Below are 18,722 nucleotides of genomic sequence, written 5' to 3'. Positions count from 1 at the left end.
TGATTCCATGTGTGTCATTTCATAGTTTTGATGTCGTCACTATTATTATACAATGTAGAAAATAGTAAAAATAAAGAAAAACCCTTGAATGAGTAGGTGTCCAAACTTTTGACTGGTACATGTCGGCCTACTCACTGTGCCGTCCTCCATGAGTTTGAGGCAGGAACCAAAGTCAGCCAGGCGAATGTGACCGTTCATGTCCATCAAGATGTTGTCTGGCTTGATGTCCCTGAAGGTGACAGAAGACAGAGAGACCAAAGTAAATATACCGATGACTCTGAGAAAGAGAACTTGGAATGGAGGAAGAGAGGGGGAGTACAATAAAATGAAAAACACAAATATCTCAGGAGGGGGAGACAGGGAGGGAGAGAGAATGAAAGAGCAAAAACCACTAACGCAACACTAGTGAGTGTTTGGTGTGAGAGTGAAAAATAGATTTTGCTTCTGTAGAGAGAGAGAGAAAGTTTAGTTTGTTTGCTCCTGGATGCCTTTAGTCTCCCATCATTAAGTCTTGTGTTTATTTGGGCTGTTCGTTGCCCTTGCAGCCTCTGCTGCCAATAGGGCAGACCCCTCACAAGGTTACCCCCCACAAGGCAGACAGAGCCTTGGTTATTCTGTCCCAAACAGAACACCCTGTCCTGACCACTATTCTGATATTACACTTAATGCAGACAATGTCAAGCCCTTGTCTTCACTAGTCTCCTTACCTATACACCATTGATACACAGTACAGTATAGCAACAATATACTAGACAGTACAGTAACACATCAATACACTAACAGTACAATAACAATACATCATCAATACACTAACAGTACATCATCAATACACTAACATTACACTAACAGTATAGTAACAATAAATCAATACACTAATAATAAACCATCAACACACTAACAGTATAGTAACAATACATCATCAATACGCTAACAGTATAGTAACAATACATCAATACGCTAACAGTATAGTAACAATACATCATCAATACACTAATAGTATAGTAACAATACATCATCAATACACTAATAGTATAGTAACAATACACAAAGTATATTAACAATAAATCAATACGCTAACAAATCATCAATACACTAACAGTATAGTAACAATACATCATCAATACAATACAATCAGCTGTCCGTCCTGCCTCCCTGTAGCGCTGTCTTAGGCGTCTCACAGTACGGACATTGCAATTTATTGCCCTGGCCACATCTGCAGTCCTCATGCCTCCTTGCAGCATGCCTAAGGTACGTTCACGCAGATGAGCAAGGACCCTGGGCATCTTTCTTCTGGTGTTTTTCAGAGTCAGTAGAAAGGCCTCTTTAGTGTCCTAAGTTTTCATAAGCTGTTAGTTTCTTAATGACTGTTCCACAGGTGCATGTTCACTAATTGTTTATGGTTGAAGTTCTTTTTATTTTTACGAAATGTCTTTGAAAGACCGGGTCCTGAAAAAAGGTTGTTTCTTTTCATGCTGAGTTTAGTCTCTCCATGAGGAGGAGATGCACTGCAGTACTTAATGCAGCTGGTGGCCACACAAGATACTGACTGTTACTTTTGATTTGTTAGCGTATTGATTTATTGTTACTATACTGTTAGTGTAATGTTAGCTCGCAGTGGCAGACCACGTGTAACACCTGCACAGGATCGGTACATCCAAACACAACTGCGGGACAGGTACAGGATGGCAACAACAACTGCCTGAGTTACACCAGGAACGCACAATCCCTCCATCAGTGCTCAGACTGTCCGCAATAGGCTGAGAGAGGCTTGGCTGAGGGCTTCTTGGCCTGTTGTAAGGCAGGTCCTCACCAGACATCACCAGCAGCAACATCGCGTATGGGCACAAACCCACCGTCGCTGGACCAGACATGACTGGCAAAAAGTGCTCTTCACTGACGGGTCGAGGTTTTGTCTCATCAGGGGTGATGTTCGGATTCACATTTATCATCGAAAGAAAGAGCATTACACCGAGGCCTGTACTCTGGAGCGGGATCGATTTGGAGGTGGAGGGTTGGTCATGGTCTGGGGCGGTGTGTAACAGCATCATCGGACAGAGCTTGTTGTCATTGCAGGCAATCTCAACTCTGTGCGTTACAGGGAAGACATCCTCCTCACTCATGTGGCACCCTTCCTGCAGGCTCATCCTGACATGACCCTCCAGCATGATAATGCCACCAGCCACACTGCTCAATCAATCCCATTGAGCACGTCTGGGACCTGTTGGATCGAAGGGTGAAGACTAGGGCCATTCCCCCCAGAAATGTCAGGGAACTTGCAGGTGCCTTGGTGGAAGAGTGGGGTAACATCTCACAGCAAGAACTAGCAAATCTGGTGCAGTCCATGAGGAGGAGATGTACTGCTGTACTTCATGCAGCTGGTGGCCACACAAGATACTGATTGTTACTTTTGATTTTGACACCCCCCCCCTTTGTTCAGGGACACATTATTTCAGTTCTGTTAGTCACATGTCTGTAGAACTTGTTCAGTTTATGTCTCAGCTGTTGAATATTTACACATGTTAAGTTTGCTGAAAATAAACACAGTTGACAATGAGAGGACGTCTATTTTTTTGCTGAGTTTATATACAAGGGGGGTACCGGTACACAGAGGTAATTGGGGTAATATGTACATGTTGGAAGAGTTATTAAAGTGGCTATGCATAGATAATAACAGAGTTGCAGCAGCGTAGAATGGGGGGGTAGCAATGCAAATAGTCTGTGTAGCCATTTGATTAGATGTTCAGGAGTCTTATGGCTTCGGGGTAGAAGCTGTTTAGAAGCCTCTTGGACCTAGACTTGGCGCTCCGGTACCGCTTGACGTGCAGTAGCAGAGAGAACAGTATGACTAGAGTGGCTGGAGTCTGACAATTTTTAGGGGCTTCCTCTGACACAGCCTGGTATAGAGATCCTGGATGGCAGGAAGCTTGGCCCCGGTGATGTACTGGACCGTACCCACTATCCTCTGTAGTGCCTTGCGGTCGGAGGCTGAGCAGTTGCCATAACAGACAGTGATGCAACCCATCAAGATGCTCTCGATGGTGTAGCTGTAAAACCTTTTGAGGATCTGAGGACGTATGCCAAATGTTTTCAGTCTCCTGAGGGGGAATAGGTTTTGTCATGCCCTCTTCATGACTGTCTTGGTGTGCTTGGACCATGTTAAGTCTCTGACCACCTCCCTAAAGGCCGTCTCATCATTGTCGGTAATCAGGCCTACCACTGTTGTGTCATCAGAAAACTTAATGATGGTGTTGGAGTCTTTTTAGATCTACCATCTAAAAAAATTAATAAACAACCACAGGCCTTATCAACACATGATCGACACACAAATAAATAGCGGGGTTGCTGAAACAAACCCCAGTGACACAAACACACATCAAATGCTGCGTCGTCTCATAGCGGAGTAGTTTTGGTGACAGGATTTTACACACCACTGTACTGAGTTGTTGTGATTCATAGGCACTGCCAAATCAAATCGAGTAAGTACACACACACACTAACCCTGACTGTGTTGTCATGTGTTGCTGCCTTGCTATGTTGTCTCTCTTTATGTAGTGTTGTCTCTTGTCGTGATGAGTGTTTAATATATTTATATATTTTTTCTTTTTAATCCCAGCCCCCCAAAGGGTTCACATTTTTTTCTTGCCACTGTATATATATTTTTTACCCTTATTTAACTAGGTAAGTAAGTTATAAAACAAATTCTTATTTACAATGACGGCCTACAGGGGGAACAGTGGGTTAACTTGTCAGCTCGGGGATTCGATCCAGCAACCTTTCAGTTACTGGCCCAACGCTCTAACCACTAGGCTACCTGCCGCCCAAGACTATACACACAGACAGACATTCTCTGATACCCAGCATCTCTAACAAACTGAAATGACTCCACATGTTCTATGAATGTTAATCTTCAGTACAGAGAAGCACATAAAAGCACTGTAGAAGCTACTGACAGGTCCTTCCTCAACTGTTAACAGTCAACATCACATGAAGGGCCTGCTCCTACTTTATAGCAGCGTCTAACTGAATCAGCTTCCTATTAAAGTTACACATTTAGACAGTGCCTGATGATCATATTTACCACTGAATCAGCTTCCTATTAAAGTTATATTTTTAGACTGCCCATCTTTCCCATTTATAAGGGTTTGGTTTAGAAGCGTGGGTGAGTCAGAGCAGTGCCTGATGGGAGTGGTGAGGGGACTCTAGTTGGGAGGGAGTGGTGTAGGGGGGAGTATGGGGGTACATCCTGCCTGGGGAGGGAGTGGTGTAGGGGGAAGTACGGGGGTAGATCCTGTCTGGGGAGGGAGTGGTGTAGGGGGAGTACAGGGGTAGATCCTGCCTGGGGAGGGAGTGGTGTAGGGGGGAGTACGGGGGTACATCCTGCCTGGGGAGGGATGGGGTGTAGGGGGGAGTATGGGGGTACATCCTGCCTGGGGAGGGAGTGGTGTAGCGGGGAGTATGGGGGTACATCCTGCCTGGGGAGGGATGGGGTGTAGGGGGGTACATCCTGCCTGTGGAGGGATGGGGTATAAGGGGGAGTATGGGGGTACATCCTGCCTGTGGAGGGATGGGGTATAGGGGGGAGTATGGGGGTACATCCTGCCTGTGGAGGGATTGGGTGTAGGGGGAGTATGGGGGTACATCCTGCCTGGGGAGGGATGGGGTGTAGGGGGAGTATGGGGGTACATCCTGCCTGGGGAGGGATGGGGTGTAGCAGGGAGTATGGGGGAACATCCTGCCTGGGGAGGGATGGGGTGTAGCAGGGAGTATGGGGGTACATCCTGCCTGGGGAAGGATGGGGTGTAGCAGGGAGTATGGGGGTACATCCTGCCTGGGGAGGGATGGGGTGTAGCAGGGAGTATGGGGGTACATCCTGCCTGGGGAGGGATGGGGTGTAGCAGGGAGTATGGGGGTACATCCTGCCTGGGGAGGGATGGGGTCTAGGGGAGTATGGGGGTACATCCTGCCTGGGGAGGGATGGGGTGCAGCAGGGAGTATGGGGGTACATCCTGCCTGGGGAAGGATGGGGTGTAGGGGGAGTATGGGGGTACATCCTGCCTGGGGAGGGATGGGGTGTAGCAGGGAGTATGGGGGTACATCCTGCCTGGGGAAGGATGGGGTGTAGGGGGAGTATGGGGGTACATCCTGCCTGGGGAGGGATGGGGTGTAGGGGGAGTATGGGGGTACATCCTGCCTGGGGAGGGATGGGGTGTAGGGGTGTACCTCCTGCTGATAAGCAGCCACAGTTAAACAGAAGCTCTGGCTGCATGAGGATTTGGAGGGGAGAAGGGAGAGAGGAGAGGTTCCCTGAACCCAAAGAACAAAGGCTTCTCTCTGGACAGCAGGATAATGAGGTAATGGCCCAAATGACACACTATTCCCTACATACTGCTCTACTTTTGACCAGAGCCCAATAGGGCCTGGTTAAAAGTAGTGCACTAAATAGAGAATAACGCCTGGTGGCATTTGGGACTTGACCCGAGAGACAAAGAGAGAAGGAGATTTTCTTTTCATGTTGAATCAAGTCAATGGGATAAAAGGTAGACCAACGGGACACCCCCCTACAAAGTAGACCTAACAGTCAGCTCAAGTCTAGCTAAAATGATACAATGAAGCCATTTCTGTTTGTTCCTTCTCCACCAACCATGTGAGTGTTCCCACTGTGACTATTAACATCTACCCAAATCAGAAACCATGGATAGACGGCAGCACAAAACTTAAAGCGCGAAACGCTGTATTTAACCATGGCAAGGTGACTAGGAATATGGTCGAATAACAAGCATTTCGCTATACCCGCAATAATATCTGCTAAATATGTGTGTGACTCAATACTGACATGCATACTCTTCAGAACAAACTCTTTTCCCAGTGTGCACCTGCGCTAACCTCTACTTAACACCTCCGTGGGTGTCTTTTAACCTCTCACTTTCCTGATAGGCTCAGACCTGGCCCTAGCCTGTGTGTGTACTGTGTGTGTGTGTGTGTGTGTGTGTGTGTGTGTGTGTGTGTGTGTGTGTCCTGTCATCCAGCATGCCGTCATGAGTTCCTCCTCCAGATAAACCAATTAAAACCCAGTGAAACCCTGAGCAGAGATCAAACAAAGAACATGGCTACCACCCCTCTTCCCCCTCCCGCCGTCTCTTTCTCTTGCCTCATCTCTACCTCCCTGTCACCCGTGTCTTTATCCACCCCCCCTTCTCAATTCAAAGGACTTTATTGGGAAACATTTGTTTACACTGCCAAAGCAAGTGAAATAGATAAACCAGAGTGAAATAAACAAGACAAAATGAACAGTAAACATACTCACTAAAGTTCAAACAGAATAGAGACATTACAAATGTCATATTATGGCTAATAAAGTGTTGTAACAAGGTGAAAATAGTTAAAGTACAAAAGGTAAAATAAATAAACATAAATATGGGATGTATTTACAATGGTGTTTGTTCTTCACTTGTTGCCATTTTCTTGTGACAACATGTCACATCTTACTGCTGTGATGGACATACCCTTCCTCTCCTACCCTCCCTGTCTCTCCCATCCTCTCTCTCTCTCTCTTCCTCCCTTCCAGTAGGGCTGCGGTGACGTGACTGTTGGGGGCGTGGCTAATTGGTCTGCTCGGTCCCAGGCAGGACAGGGCTCCTGAAGTCTTAAGGCTGAGAATAGAGGGAGGTAATCTCCTTTAAGACTTCACCAGCATCCATCTGTAAGGGCCATCTGGCCGCCAAGACAACACACACACACACTGTGTGTGTCTCCTCACAGAGACAGGGACCGAGATAAGGACACACACAGGGCTCTATGGGACCTCATCACCACTGTTTGGAAGCACGCTCATACAGATACCGTGTATACTCACCATTGGCCGTTGCTAATTCATGTACCATTCATGACCATTTCTACAACAGGGCTGCAGGGTCTATGATAGATGACATTAACAAGTAATGAGATGTCTGTGGCCAGTCTGATGAAAGAGATTGGGCTCTTAGATCAGGAGGTGGAAACAGGGCTGTGGAGCCCACATGGTTCTGATTAGTAATAACACACACACACACACACACACCGAGACACACACACACACACCGAGACACACACACACACCGAGACACACACACACACACCGAGACACACACACACACCGAGACACACACACAATGAGAGACACACACACAATGAGAGACACACACACAATGAGAGACACACACACAATGAGAGACACACACACAATGAGAGACACACACACAATGAGAGACACACACACAATGAGAGACACACACAGGCCAGATGAGGGCCCTGCTAACAGAGAGCTGGGCCCTGCTGAGTTGGTATGTTAGTCTCTGGGTTAGGCCATGCAGATCACTGACCATGCTCAGCTTCACACACAGCCCTCCACACACACACTAATGAGGGGGCTGCCACTACTCTATTTTCTTAGTTAATTTTGAACCTTTAATTCTCCTTGGCAGGGTAGGGTCTTCAACATAAAACAGTGAGCTATGTTTGTGGTACTGACAAGGCATTATGCTTACAGTGGCACAAGCATGTCACCGACTGAACCTCTTGACTGACAGAGACCATTTCTATAACTAGGCCATCCTTACTTCACAAATGTGGCCTATATGCACTGATTCAAGTTATTCTAATTGGCCTTATATTGGAGAAATTACAGGGTTAATGCATTGTCATTTCAGTCACACCCACACAGAGAACACACCCTCCTCAGGGGACCTTCTGTTAATGTCTCCACCCTCCACAAACCAAGCACGCCAATCTCTCCCGAGAGGGGGAACCCACCACAACCCCCATACATACACCCTGTCATTACCAGCCCAAAATGTCTCAGAGGGCCTCAAAGGGGAACGAGACGACCACCGCCACCCCTCCGTCCCGACTCCACGTAAAACACCATACAATTAGTGGGTCCCCATCTCGACACTGAGTCTATACTGCTGCTGTGCTATGGGACAATCAATGTTACTATAGGGCCAGCACGGCACACCCGAGCCCCTGGGCTCTTTCTCTCTCAAATCGTTCATCTGAGGCTTCTTCAGCGTCAACACTGTCATTATGTAGATGAGGCCTGGTGACCACTTCCTGTGTGTCAGAGGGAAGAGTGGTTCCTACCACACAGCCTTAGAGGCAGAGGGCTCCTCCTATTGGCTGTCGGGTCCCTTATGACAAAACTCCCTCCCAGCCAGGGCATCAGTCAGGGGACCACCACAAAACATCTATTTTTAGAGTTATTTTCTTTCATACAACCCAGTAAATGTGACCTTACATATACACTAAATGTTTTAGAACATCTAGTCATTCAAGGGTTTTTCTTTATTTTTCAACATTGTAGAATAATAGTGAAGACATCAAAATGATGAAATAACACATATGGAATCATGTAGTAAACAAAAAAAAGTGTTCAACAAATCAAAATATATTTTCGATTTCCGATTCTTCAAACTAGCCACCCTTTGCCTTGATGACAGCTTTGCACACTCTTGGCATTTTCTCAACCAGCTTCATGAGGTAGTCACCTGGAATGCATTTCAATTAACAGGTGTGCCTTCTTAAAAGTTCATTTGTAGAATTTCTTCCCTTCTTAATGCATTTGAGCCAATCAGTTGTGTTGTGACAAGGTAGGGGTGGTATACAGAAGATAGCGTTATTTGGTAAAAGACCAAGAATTCTTCAACAACAACAGCACCAAGCAGGACTCACAAGATATTCTCCAAACAACCCACAGGGCAGACATCCCAATTATTCGCAAGAGGAAGCGACGCAGAGGACGAAGAGCCGGATGCCTCACCCGGACCCGCAGAAGACAACTAGGAAAGCTGCAGTTGCCGTCAATATTACCCGCCAACGTGCAATCATTGTACAATAAACTAGACGAGGTAAGATCACGAATATCCTACCAACGGGACATAAACTGTAATATCCTATGCTTCACGGAAACGTGGCTGAATGACGACATGGATATTCAGCTAGCGGGATACAGGCTGCACCGGCAGGATAGAACAGCACACTCCGGTAAGACGGGGGGTCTGTGCATATTTGTAAACAACAGCTGGTGCGCGAAATGTAAGGAAGTCTCTAGAATTTGCTCACCTGAAGTTGAGTATATTGTGATAAACTGCAGGTCGTACTACTTGCCTCAAAGAGTTCTCAGCTATACTTTTCATGGCTGTTTATTTACCACCACAGACGGATGCTGGCACTAGTGGCCGGAGACTTTAATGCAGGGAATCTTAAATCAGTTCTACCAAATCTCTATCAACATGTTAAATGTGCAACCAGAGGAAAAACTATTTTAGATCACCTGTACTACACACACAGACACACGTACAAAGCTCTCCCTCCATTTGGTAAATCTGACCACAACTCTATCCTCCTGATTCCTGCTTACAAGCAAAAATTTAAACAGGAAGCAAGCACCTGTGACTCGGTCTATAAAAAAATGGTCAGATGAAGTAGATGCTAAACTACAGGACTGCTTTGCTATCAGACTGGAACATGTTCCGGGATTCTTCCGATGACATTAAGGAATACACCACATCAGTCACTGGCTTTATCAATAAGTGCATTGAGCACGTCATCCCCACAGTGACTGACTGGAAATCGGTATTTTTGGGTGCCGATTTGCCCCCAAAAAAATTTTTTACACCTTTATTTAATCTTTGTTTAACTAGGTCAGTTAAGAACACATTCTTATTTTCAATGACGGCCTAGGAACAGTGGATTAACTGCCTTGTTCACGGGCAGAACGACAGATTTTCACCTTGTCCGCTCGGGGGATCCAATCTTGCAACCTTAACTAGTCCAATGCAATAACGACCTGCCTCTCTCTCGTTGCACTCCACAAGGAGGCTGCCTGTTACGCGAATGCAGTAAGCCAAGGTAAGTTGCTAGCTAGCATTGAACTTATCTTATAAAAAACAATCAATCATAATCACTAGTTAACTACACATGGTTGATGATATTACTAGATATTATCTAGCGTGTCCTGTGTTGCATATAATCTGACTGAGCATACAAGTATCTGACTGGGCGGTGGTAGGCAGAAGCAGGCGCGTAAACATTCATTCAAACAGCACTTTCGTGCGTTTTGCCAGCAGCTCTTCGTTGTGCGTCAAGCATTGCGCTGTTTATGACTTCGAGGCTCGTGTAACCAAAGTGAAATGGCTAGCTAGTTAGCGCTCGCTAATTGTCGTTGTGTTGCTGGTTCGAACCCAGGGAGGAGCGAGGAGAGGGACGGAAGCTATACTGTTATACTGGCAATACTAAAGTGCCTATAAGAACATCCAATAGTCAAAGTTAATGAAATACAAATGGTATAGAGGGAAATAGTCCTATAATTCCTATAATAACTACAACCTAAATCTTCTTACCTGGGAAGATTGAAGACTCATGTTAAAAGGAACCACCAGCTTTCATATGTTATCATTTTCTGAGCAAGGTACTACTAATAAAAAATAAAAAAATAAATAAAAATAATAAAACATTGCTTTTCCAGTCCTCCAATAAATCGGTATCGGCGTTGAAAAACCATAAATCGGTCGACCTCTAGTACATACCCCAACCAGAAGCCATGGATTACAGGCAACATTCGCACTGAGCTATAGGGTAGAGCTGCCGCTTTCAAGGTGCGGGACTCTAACCTGGAAGCTAACAAGAAATCCCTCTATGCCCTGCGACGAACCATCAAACAGGCAAAGCATCAGTACAGGGCTAAGATTGAATCATACTACACCGGCTCCGACGCTCGTCGGATGCGGCAGGGCTTGCAAACTATTACAGACTACAAAGGGAAGCACAGCCGCGAGCTGCCCAGTGACACGATCCTACCAGACGAGCTAAATCAACTCTATGCTGGCTTCGAGGCATGCAACACTGAGGCATGCATGAGAGCATCAGCTGTTCAGGACGACTGTGTGATCACGCTCTCCGTAGCCGAAGTGAGTAAGACCTTTAAACAGGTCAACATACACAAGGCTGCGGGGCCAGACGGATTACCAGGACATGTGCTCCGGGCATGTGCTGACCAACTGGCAGGTGTCTTCACTGACATTTTCAACATGTCCCTGATTGAGTCTGTAATACCAACATGCTTCAAGCAGACCACCATAGTCCCTGTGCCCAAGAACCCAAAGGCAACCTGCCTAAATAACTACAGAGCCGTAACACTCACATCCGTAACCATGAAGTGATTTGAAAGGCTGGTAATGGCTCACATCAACCCCATTATCCCAGAAACCGTAGACCCACTCCAATTTGCATACCGCCTAAACAGATCCACAGATGACGCAATCTCTATTGCACTCCACACTGCCATTTCCCACCTGAATAAAAGAAACACCTATGTGAGAATGCTGTTCATTGACTACAGCTCAGCGTTCAACACCATAGTACCATCAAGCTAAGGATCCTGGGACTAAACACCTCCCTCTGCAACTGGATCCTGGATTTCCTGACAGGCCACCCCCAGGTGGTAAGGGTAGGTAGCAACACATCTGCCACACTGATTCTCAACACTGGAGCTCCCCAAGGGTGCGTGCTCAGTCCCCTCCTGTACTCTCTGTTCACCCAAGACTGCATGGCCAGGCATGACTCTAACACCACCATCAAGTTTGCTGACGACACAATAGTGGTAGGCCTGATCACAGACAACGATGAGACAGCCTATAGGGAGGAGGTCAGAGACCTAGAAGGGTGGTGCCAGAATAACAACCTATCCCTCAACGTAACCAAGACTAAGGAGATGATTGTGGACTACAGGAAAAGGAGGACCGAGCACGCCCCCATTCTCATCGACGGGGCTGTAATGGAGCAGGTTGAGAGCTTCAAGTTCCTTGGTGTCCACATAAACAACAAACTAGATTGGTCCAAACACACCAAGACAGTCAACAAAGCCTATTCCCCCTCAGGAAACTAAAAAGATTTGGCATGGGTCCTGAGATCCTCAAAAGGTTCTACAGCTGCAACATCGAGAGCATCCTGACCGGTTGCATCACTGCCTGGTACGGCAATTGCTCAGCCTCCGACCGCAAGGCACTTCTGAGGGTAGTCCGTACGGCCCAGTACATCACTGGAGCAAAAGGCCCTAAAAATTGTCTAAGACCACAGCCAGCCCAGTCATAGACTTTGTTCTAGGACAAAAAGTCTAGGACAAAAAGTCTAGGACAAAAAGGCTTCTCAACAGTTTTTACCCCCAAGCCATAAGACTCCTGAACAGGTAACCAATAGTCACCCAGATTATTTGCATTGTGTGCCTCCACCCAACCCCTCTTTTACGCTGCTGCTACTCTCCGTTTTATCTTATATGCTTAGTCACTTTAACTATACATTCATGTACATACTACCTAAATTGGTATGTACCCGCACATTGGCTAACCGAGCTATCTGCATTGTGTCCCACCACCCGGCAACCCCTCTTTTTACACTTCTGCTACTCTCCGTTCATCATATATGCACAGTCACTTTAACAATACCTACATGTACATACTACCTCAATAAGCCTGACTAACAGGTATCTGTATAGAGCCTTGCTACTCTTTTTTCAAATGTCTTTCTACTGTTGTTTTATTTCATTACTTATCTACACACACACACACATACCTTTTTTTTGGCACCATTGGTTAGAGCCTGTAAGTAAGCATTTCACTGTAAGATTAAACCTGTTGTATTCGGCGCACGTGACAAATAAACTTTGATTTGATTTGAATTGCTGCAAAGAACCCACTACTAAAGGACACCAATAAGAAGAAGAGACTTGTTTGGGCCAAGAAACACAAGCAATGGATATTAGACCGGTGGAAATTTGTCCTTTAGTCTGGAGTCCAAATTGGAGATTTTTGGTTCCAACCTCTGTGTCTTTGTGAGACGCGTGTGGGTGAATGGATCATCTCCGCACGTGTGGTTTCCACCGTGAAGCATGGAGGAGGTGGTGTGAGGGTGCTTGCTGGTGACACTGTCAGCGATTTATTTAGAATTCAAGGCACACTTAACCAGCATAGCTACCACAGCATTCTGCTGCAATACACCATCCCATCTGGTTTGGGCTTAGTGGGACTATCATATGTTTTTCAACAGGACAATGACCCAAAACACACCTCCAAGCTGTGTAAGGGCTATTTGACGAAGAAGGAGAGTGATGGAGTGCTGCATTAGATGACCTGGCCTCCACAATCACCTGACTACAACCTAATTGAGGTGGTTTGCGATGAGACGGATAGCAGAATGAAGGAAAAGCAGACTGAAGTGCTCAGCATGTGGGAACTCCTTCAAGACAGTGGGAAAAGCATTCCAGGTGAAGCTGGTTGAGAGAATGCCAAGAGTGTGCAAAGCTGTCATCAAGGCAAAGGGTGGCTTGAAGAATCTCAAATATAAGATATTTAGATTTGTTTAACACTTTTTTGGTTACTACATGATTCCATGTGTGTTATTTCATAGTTTTGATATCTTCACTATAATTCTACAATGTACAAAACAGTAAAAATAAAGAAAACCCTTGAATGAGTAGGTGTTCTAAAACCTTGAACTGGTAGTGTATGTAAGGTTATGGGCTCCCGAGTGGTGCAGCCGTCTAAGGCAATGCATCTCAGTGCTAGAGTGTATCACAACCGGCTGTGATTTGGAGTCCCATAGGGCGGCGCACAATTGGCCCAGCGTCATCCGGGTTTGACCGGGGTAGGCTGTCATGGTAAATAAGAATTTGTTCTTAACTGATTGGCCTAGTTAAATAATAGGTAAAAAATTATCTGCTTCATTAAGGAGGGACATTTCCCTCTGCTTCATTAAGGAGGGACATTTCCCTCTGCTTCATTAAGGAGGGATATTTCCCTCTGCTTCATTAAGGAGGGACATTTCCCTCTGCTTCATTAAGGAGGGACATTTCCCTCTGCTTCATTAAGGAGGGACATTTCCCTCTGCTTCATTGAGGGAATATTGGGAGTACTTTTATTTAGAGCCACAAAGGAACCAACTATTTCTGTCCGTCCGTCCGTCCCACCCACCCACCCACCCACCCACTCACTCACTCACTCACTCACTCACTCACTCACTCACTCACTCACTCACTCACTCACTCACCTGTGGACGTAATGCAGTTGGTGCACTGAGTCGATGGCCAGCACCATCTCAGCCAGGTAGAATCTTGCCATGTCCTCCGGCAACCTGTCTTCAAACTTACTAAGCAGGGTGAGAAGGTCCCCACCCACATAATAATCCATCACCAGGTACTGCCGAGAGAGGAGGGGAGGAGAGAATAAATCTCTCTGACAAAGTAGTAGTAGTAATAATAATAATACTGTATAATAGTGTACAAGTAACATTCTCTGTATTCCTCTAGTGTTCCCCACTTCCTCTCTCCATCTTTACTTTCTTCAGGCCTCCCTCTTTCTCGTTAGTCTTTTTGGTCAACCATCCACCTATCCCTCCCTCCTTTACTGTCAACCACCCACCCATCCCTCCCTCCCTCCTTCCTTTACAGTCAACCATCCCTCCCTCCCTCCTTTCCCGTCAACCAGCCACCCATCCCTCCCTCCTTTCTCGTCAACCACCCACCCATCCCTCCCTCCTTTACCGTCAACCATCCCTCCCTCACTCCTTTACCGTCAACCAGTCCATCCCTCCCTGCCTCCTTTACAGTCAACCATCCCATCCCTCCTTTACCGTCAACCATCCCTCCCTCCCTTACCATCAACCACCCATCCCTACCTCCTTTAGCGTCAACCACCCCTCCCTCCCTCCTTTACCGTCAACCACCCATCCCTCCCTCCCTCCTTTACCGTCAACCACCCATCCCTCCCTCCCTCCTTTACAGTCAACCATCCCTACCTCCTTTAGCGTCAACCACCCATCCCTCCCTCCTTTCTCGTCAACCACCCACCCATCCCTCCCTCCTTTACCATCAACCACCCATTACTCCCTCCTTTACCGCCAACCACCCATCCCTCCCTCCCTCCTTTACCGTCAACCACCCCTCCCTGCCTCCTTTACCATCAACCACCCATCCCTCCCTCCTTTACAGTCAACCATCCCTCCCTCCTTTCCCGTCAACCACCCACCCATCCCTCCCTCCTTTCCCGTCAACCACCCACCCATCCCTCCCTCCTTTACCATCAACCACCCATTACTCCCTCCTTCACCATCAACCACCCATCCCTCCCTCCTTTACCGTCAACCACCCATCCCTCCCTCCTTTACCGTCAACCACCCATCCCTCCCTCCTTTACCGTCAACCACCCATCCCTCCCTCCCTTACCGTCAACCATCCCTCCCTCCCTGCCTCCTTTACCGTCAACCATCCCTCCCTCCCTTACCATCAACCATCCCCCCTCCCTCCTTTACCGTCAACCACCCATCCCTCCCTCCTTTACCGTCAACCCTCCTTTACCGTCAACCACCCATCCCTCCCTCCTTTACCGTCAACCACCCCCTCCCTCCCTCCCTCCCTCCTTACCGTTTCCCTCCTTACCGTCAACCACCCATCCCTCCCTCCTTTACCGTCAACCACCCATCCTCCTTTACCATCAACCACCCATCCCATCCCTCCCTTACCGTCAACCATCCCTCCTTCCTTTCCGTCAACCACATCCCTCCCTCCTTTACCATCAACCACCATCCTCCCTTCCTTTACAGTCAACCACCATCCCTCCCATCCCTCCCTCCTTTACCGTCAACCATCCCATCCCCTCCGACAACCATCCCCTCCCTCCCTCCTTTACCGTCAACCAACCATCCCTCCCTGCCTCCTTTACAGTCAACCACCCATCCCATCCCATCCCTCCCTACCGTCAACCATCCCTCCCTCCCTTTACCGTCAACCATCCCCCCTCCCTCCTTTACCGTCAACCAACCATCCCTCCCTGCCTCCTTTTACAGTCAACCACCCTCCTTTACCATCCCTCCCCTTCACCATCAACCATCCCTCCCTACCGTCAACCATCCCCCTCCTCCCTCCCTTACCGTCAACCATCCCCCTCCCTCCTTTACCGTCAACCATCCCTCCCTCCCTGCCTCCTCCCTACCGACAACCACCCCTCCCTTCCTTTACCGTCAACCACCCATCCCTCCTCCCTCCCTCCTTTACCGTCAACCATCCCTCCCTCACTCCTTTACCGTCAACCACCAATCCCATCCCTCCTTTACCGTCAACCATCCCTCCCTCCTTTACCGTCAACCAGCCCTCCCTCCCCTTACCATCAACCACCCGTCCCTCCCTTACCGTCAACCCTCCTTTACAGTCAACCACCCATCCCTCCCTCCTTTACCGTCAACCATCCCTCCCTCCCTTACCGTCAACCACCCATCCCTCCCTCCTTTACCGTCAACCCTCCTTTACCGTCAACCACCCATCCCTCCCTCCCTTACCGTCAACCACCCATCCCTCCCTCCCTCCTTTACCAACCCTCCTTACCGTCAACCATCCCTCCCTCCCTTACCGTCAACCATCCCCCCCTCCCTCCTTTACCGTCAACCAACCATCCCTCCCTGCCTCCTTTACAGTCAACCACCCATCCCATCCCTCCCTTACCGTCAACCATCCCCCTCCCTCCTTTACCGTCAACCATCCCTCCCTCCCTGCCTCCTTTACCGACAACCACCCCTCCCTTCCTTTACCGTCAACCACCCATCCCTCCCTCCTTTACCGTCAACCACCCATCCCTCCCTCCCTCCCTCCTTTACCGTCAACCATCCCTCCCTCACTCCTTTACCGTCAACCACCCCTCCCTCCCTCCTTTACCGTCAACCACCCATCCCTCCCTCCCTCCTTTACAGTCAACCATCCCTCCCTCCTTTCCCGTCAACCACCCACCCACCCATCCCTCCCTTCTTTCTCGTCAACCACCCACCCATCCCTCCCTCCTTTACCATCAACCACCCATTACTCCCTCCTTTACCGTCAACCACCCCTCCCCTCCTTTACCGTCAACCACCCCTCCCTCCCTCCTTTACCATCAACCACCCATCCCTCCCTCCTTTACCGTCAACCACCCATCCCTCCCTCCTTTACCGTCAACCACCCATTACTCCCTCCTTTCCCGTCAACCACCCACCCATCCCTCCCTCCTTTCCCGTCAACCACCCACCCATCCCTCCCTCCCTCCCTCCTTTACCATCAACCACCCATTTCTCCCTCCTTTACCATCAACCACCCATCCCTCCCTCCTTTACCGTCAACCACCCATCCCTCCCTCCTTTACCGTCAACCACCCATCCCTCCCTCCTTTACCGTCAACCATCCATCCCTCCCTCCCTCCCTCCTTTACCGTCAACCACCAATCCCTCCCTCCTTTACCGTCAACCGCCCATCCCTCCCTCCTTTACCGTCAACCATCCCTCCCTCCCTTACCGTCAACCACCCATCCCTCCCTCCTTTACCGTCAACCCTCCTTTACCGTCAACCACCCATCCCTCCCTCCCTTACCGTCAACCATCCCCCCCTCCCTCCTTTCCCGTCAACCATCCCTCCCTCCCTGCCTCCTTTACCGACAACCACCCATCCCTCCCTCCTTTACCGTCAACCACCCATCCCTCCCTCCTTTACCGTCAACCACCCATCCCTCCCTCCTTCCTTTACCGTCAACCACCCATCCCTCCCTCCTTCCTTTACCGTCAACCACCCATCCCTCCCTCACTCCTTTACCGTCAACCATCCCTCCCTCCTTTACCGTCAACCACCCTCCCTCCCTCCTTTACCGTCAACCACCCATCCCTCCCTCCCTCCCTCCTTTACAGTCAACCATCCCTCCCTCCTTTCCCGTCAACCACCCACCCACCCACCCCTCCCTCCTTTCTCGTCAACCACCCACCCATCCCTCCCTCCTTTACCATCAACCACCCATTACTCCCTCCTTTACAGTCAACCACCCATCCCTCCCTCCCTCCTTTACCGTCAACCACCCCTCCCCTCCTTTACTGTCAACCACCCCTCCCTCCCTCCTTTACCGTCAACCACCCATTACTCCCTCCTTTACAGTCAACCATCCCTCCCTCCCTCCTTTCCCGTCAACCACCCACCCATCCCTCCCTCCTTTCCCGTCAACCACCCACCCATCCCTCCCTCCCTCCCTCCTTTACCATCAACCACCCATTACTCCCTCCTTTACCGTCAACCATCCCTCCCTCCCTCCTTTACCGTCAACCACCCATCCCTCCCTCCCTCCCTTACCGTCAACCATCCCTCCCTCCTTTACCGTCAACCATCCCTCCCTCCCTTACCGTCAACCACCCATCCCTGCCTCCTTTACCGTCAACCATCCCTCCCTCCTTTACCGTCAACCATCCCTCCCTCCCTCCTTTACCGTCAACCACCCATCCCTCCCCTCACCGTCAACCACCATCCCTCCCTCCTTTACCGTCAACCACCCCTCCCTCCTTTACCGTCAACCATCCATCCCTCCCTCCTTTACCGTCAACCACCAACCCCTCCCTCCTTTACCGTCAACCACCCATCCCTCCCTCCTTTACCGTCAACCATCCATCCCTCCCTCACCGTCAACCACCCATCCCTCCCTCCTTTACCGTCAACCACCCGTCCCTCCCTCCTTTACCGTCAACCATCCCTCCCTCCCTTACCGTCAACCACCCATCCCTCCCTCCTTTACCGTCAACCATCCCTCCCTCCCTCCCTCCTTTACCATCAACCACCCATCCCTCCCTCCCTTACCGTAAACCACCCATCCCTCCCTCCCTTACCATAAACCACCCATCCCTCCCTCCTTTACCAACCA

The 18,722-nt window shown here is 48.9% G+C and overlaps 1 protein-coding gene across 11 annotated transcripts in view; it reads right to left on the bottom strand.

Moving 5' to 3' along the window:
- The window catches only part of LOC118386628 (serine/threonine-protein kinase MRCK alpha-like), a 134,139-nt gene that overhangs the window by 64,070 nt on the left and 51,347 nt on the right, over nucleotides 1-18,722 (bottom strand). For all 11 annotated transcript variants that reach the window (XM_052523987.1, XM_052523985.1, XM_052523986.1 and 8 more), the window contains 2 exons: nucleotides 14,077-14,225; nucleotides 136-229 (listed from right to left, as the gene is read on the bottom strand). In XM_052523987.1, the coding sequence (XP_052379947.1) occupies nucleotides 136-229; nucleotides 14,077-14,225 (243 nt within the window). The remainder of the gene's footprint in view (nucleotides 1-135; nucleotides 230-14,076; nucleotides 14,226-18,722) is intronic.

This window comes from Oncorhynchus keta, chromosome 8 (genome assembly GCF_023373465.1).
Source record: "Oncorhynchus keta strain PuntledgeMale-10-30-2019 chromosome 8, Oket_V2, whole genome shotgun sequence".
Lineage (NCBI taxonomy): Eukaryota > Metazoa > Chordata > Actinopteri > Salmoniformes > Salmonidae > Oncorhynchus > Oncorhynchus keta.
Note: the sequence above shows the minus strand (reverse complement) of the source record. Positions and strands in the feature narration are given on the sequence as shown.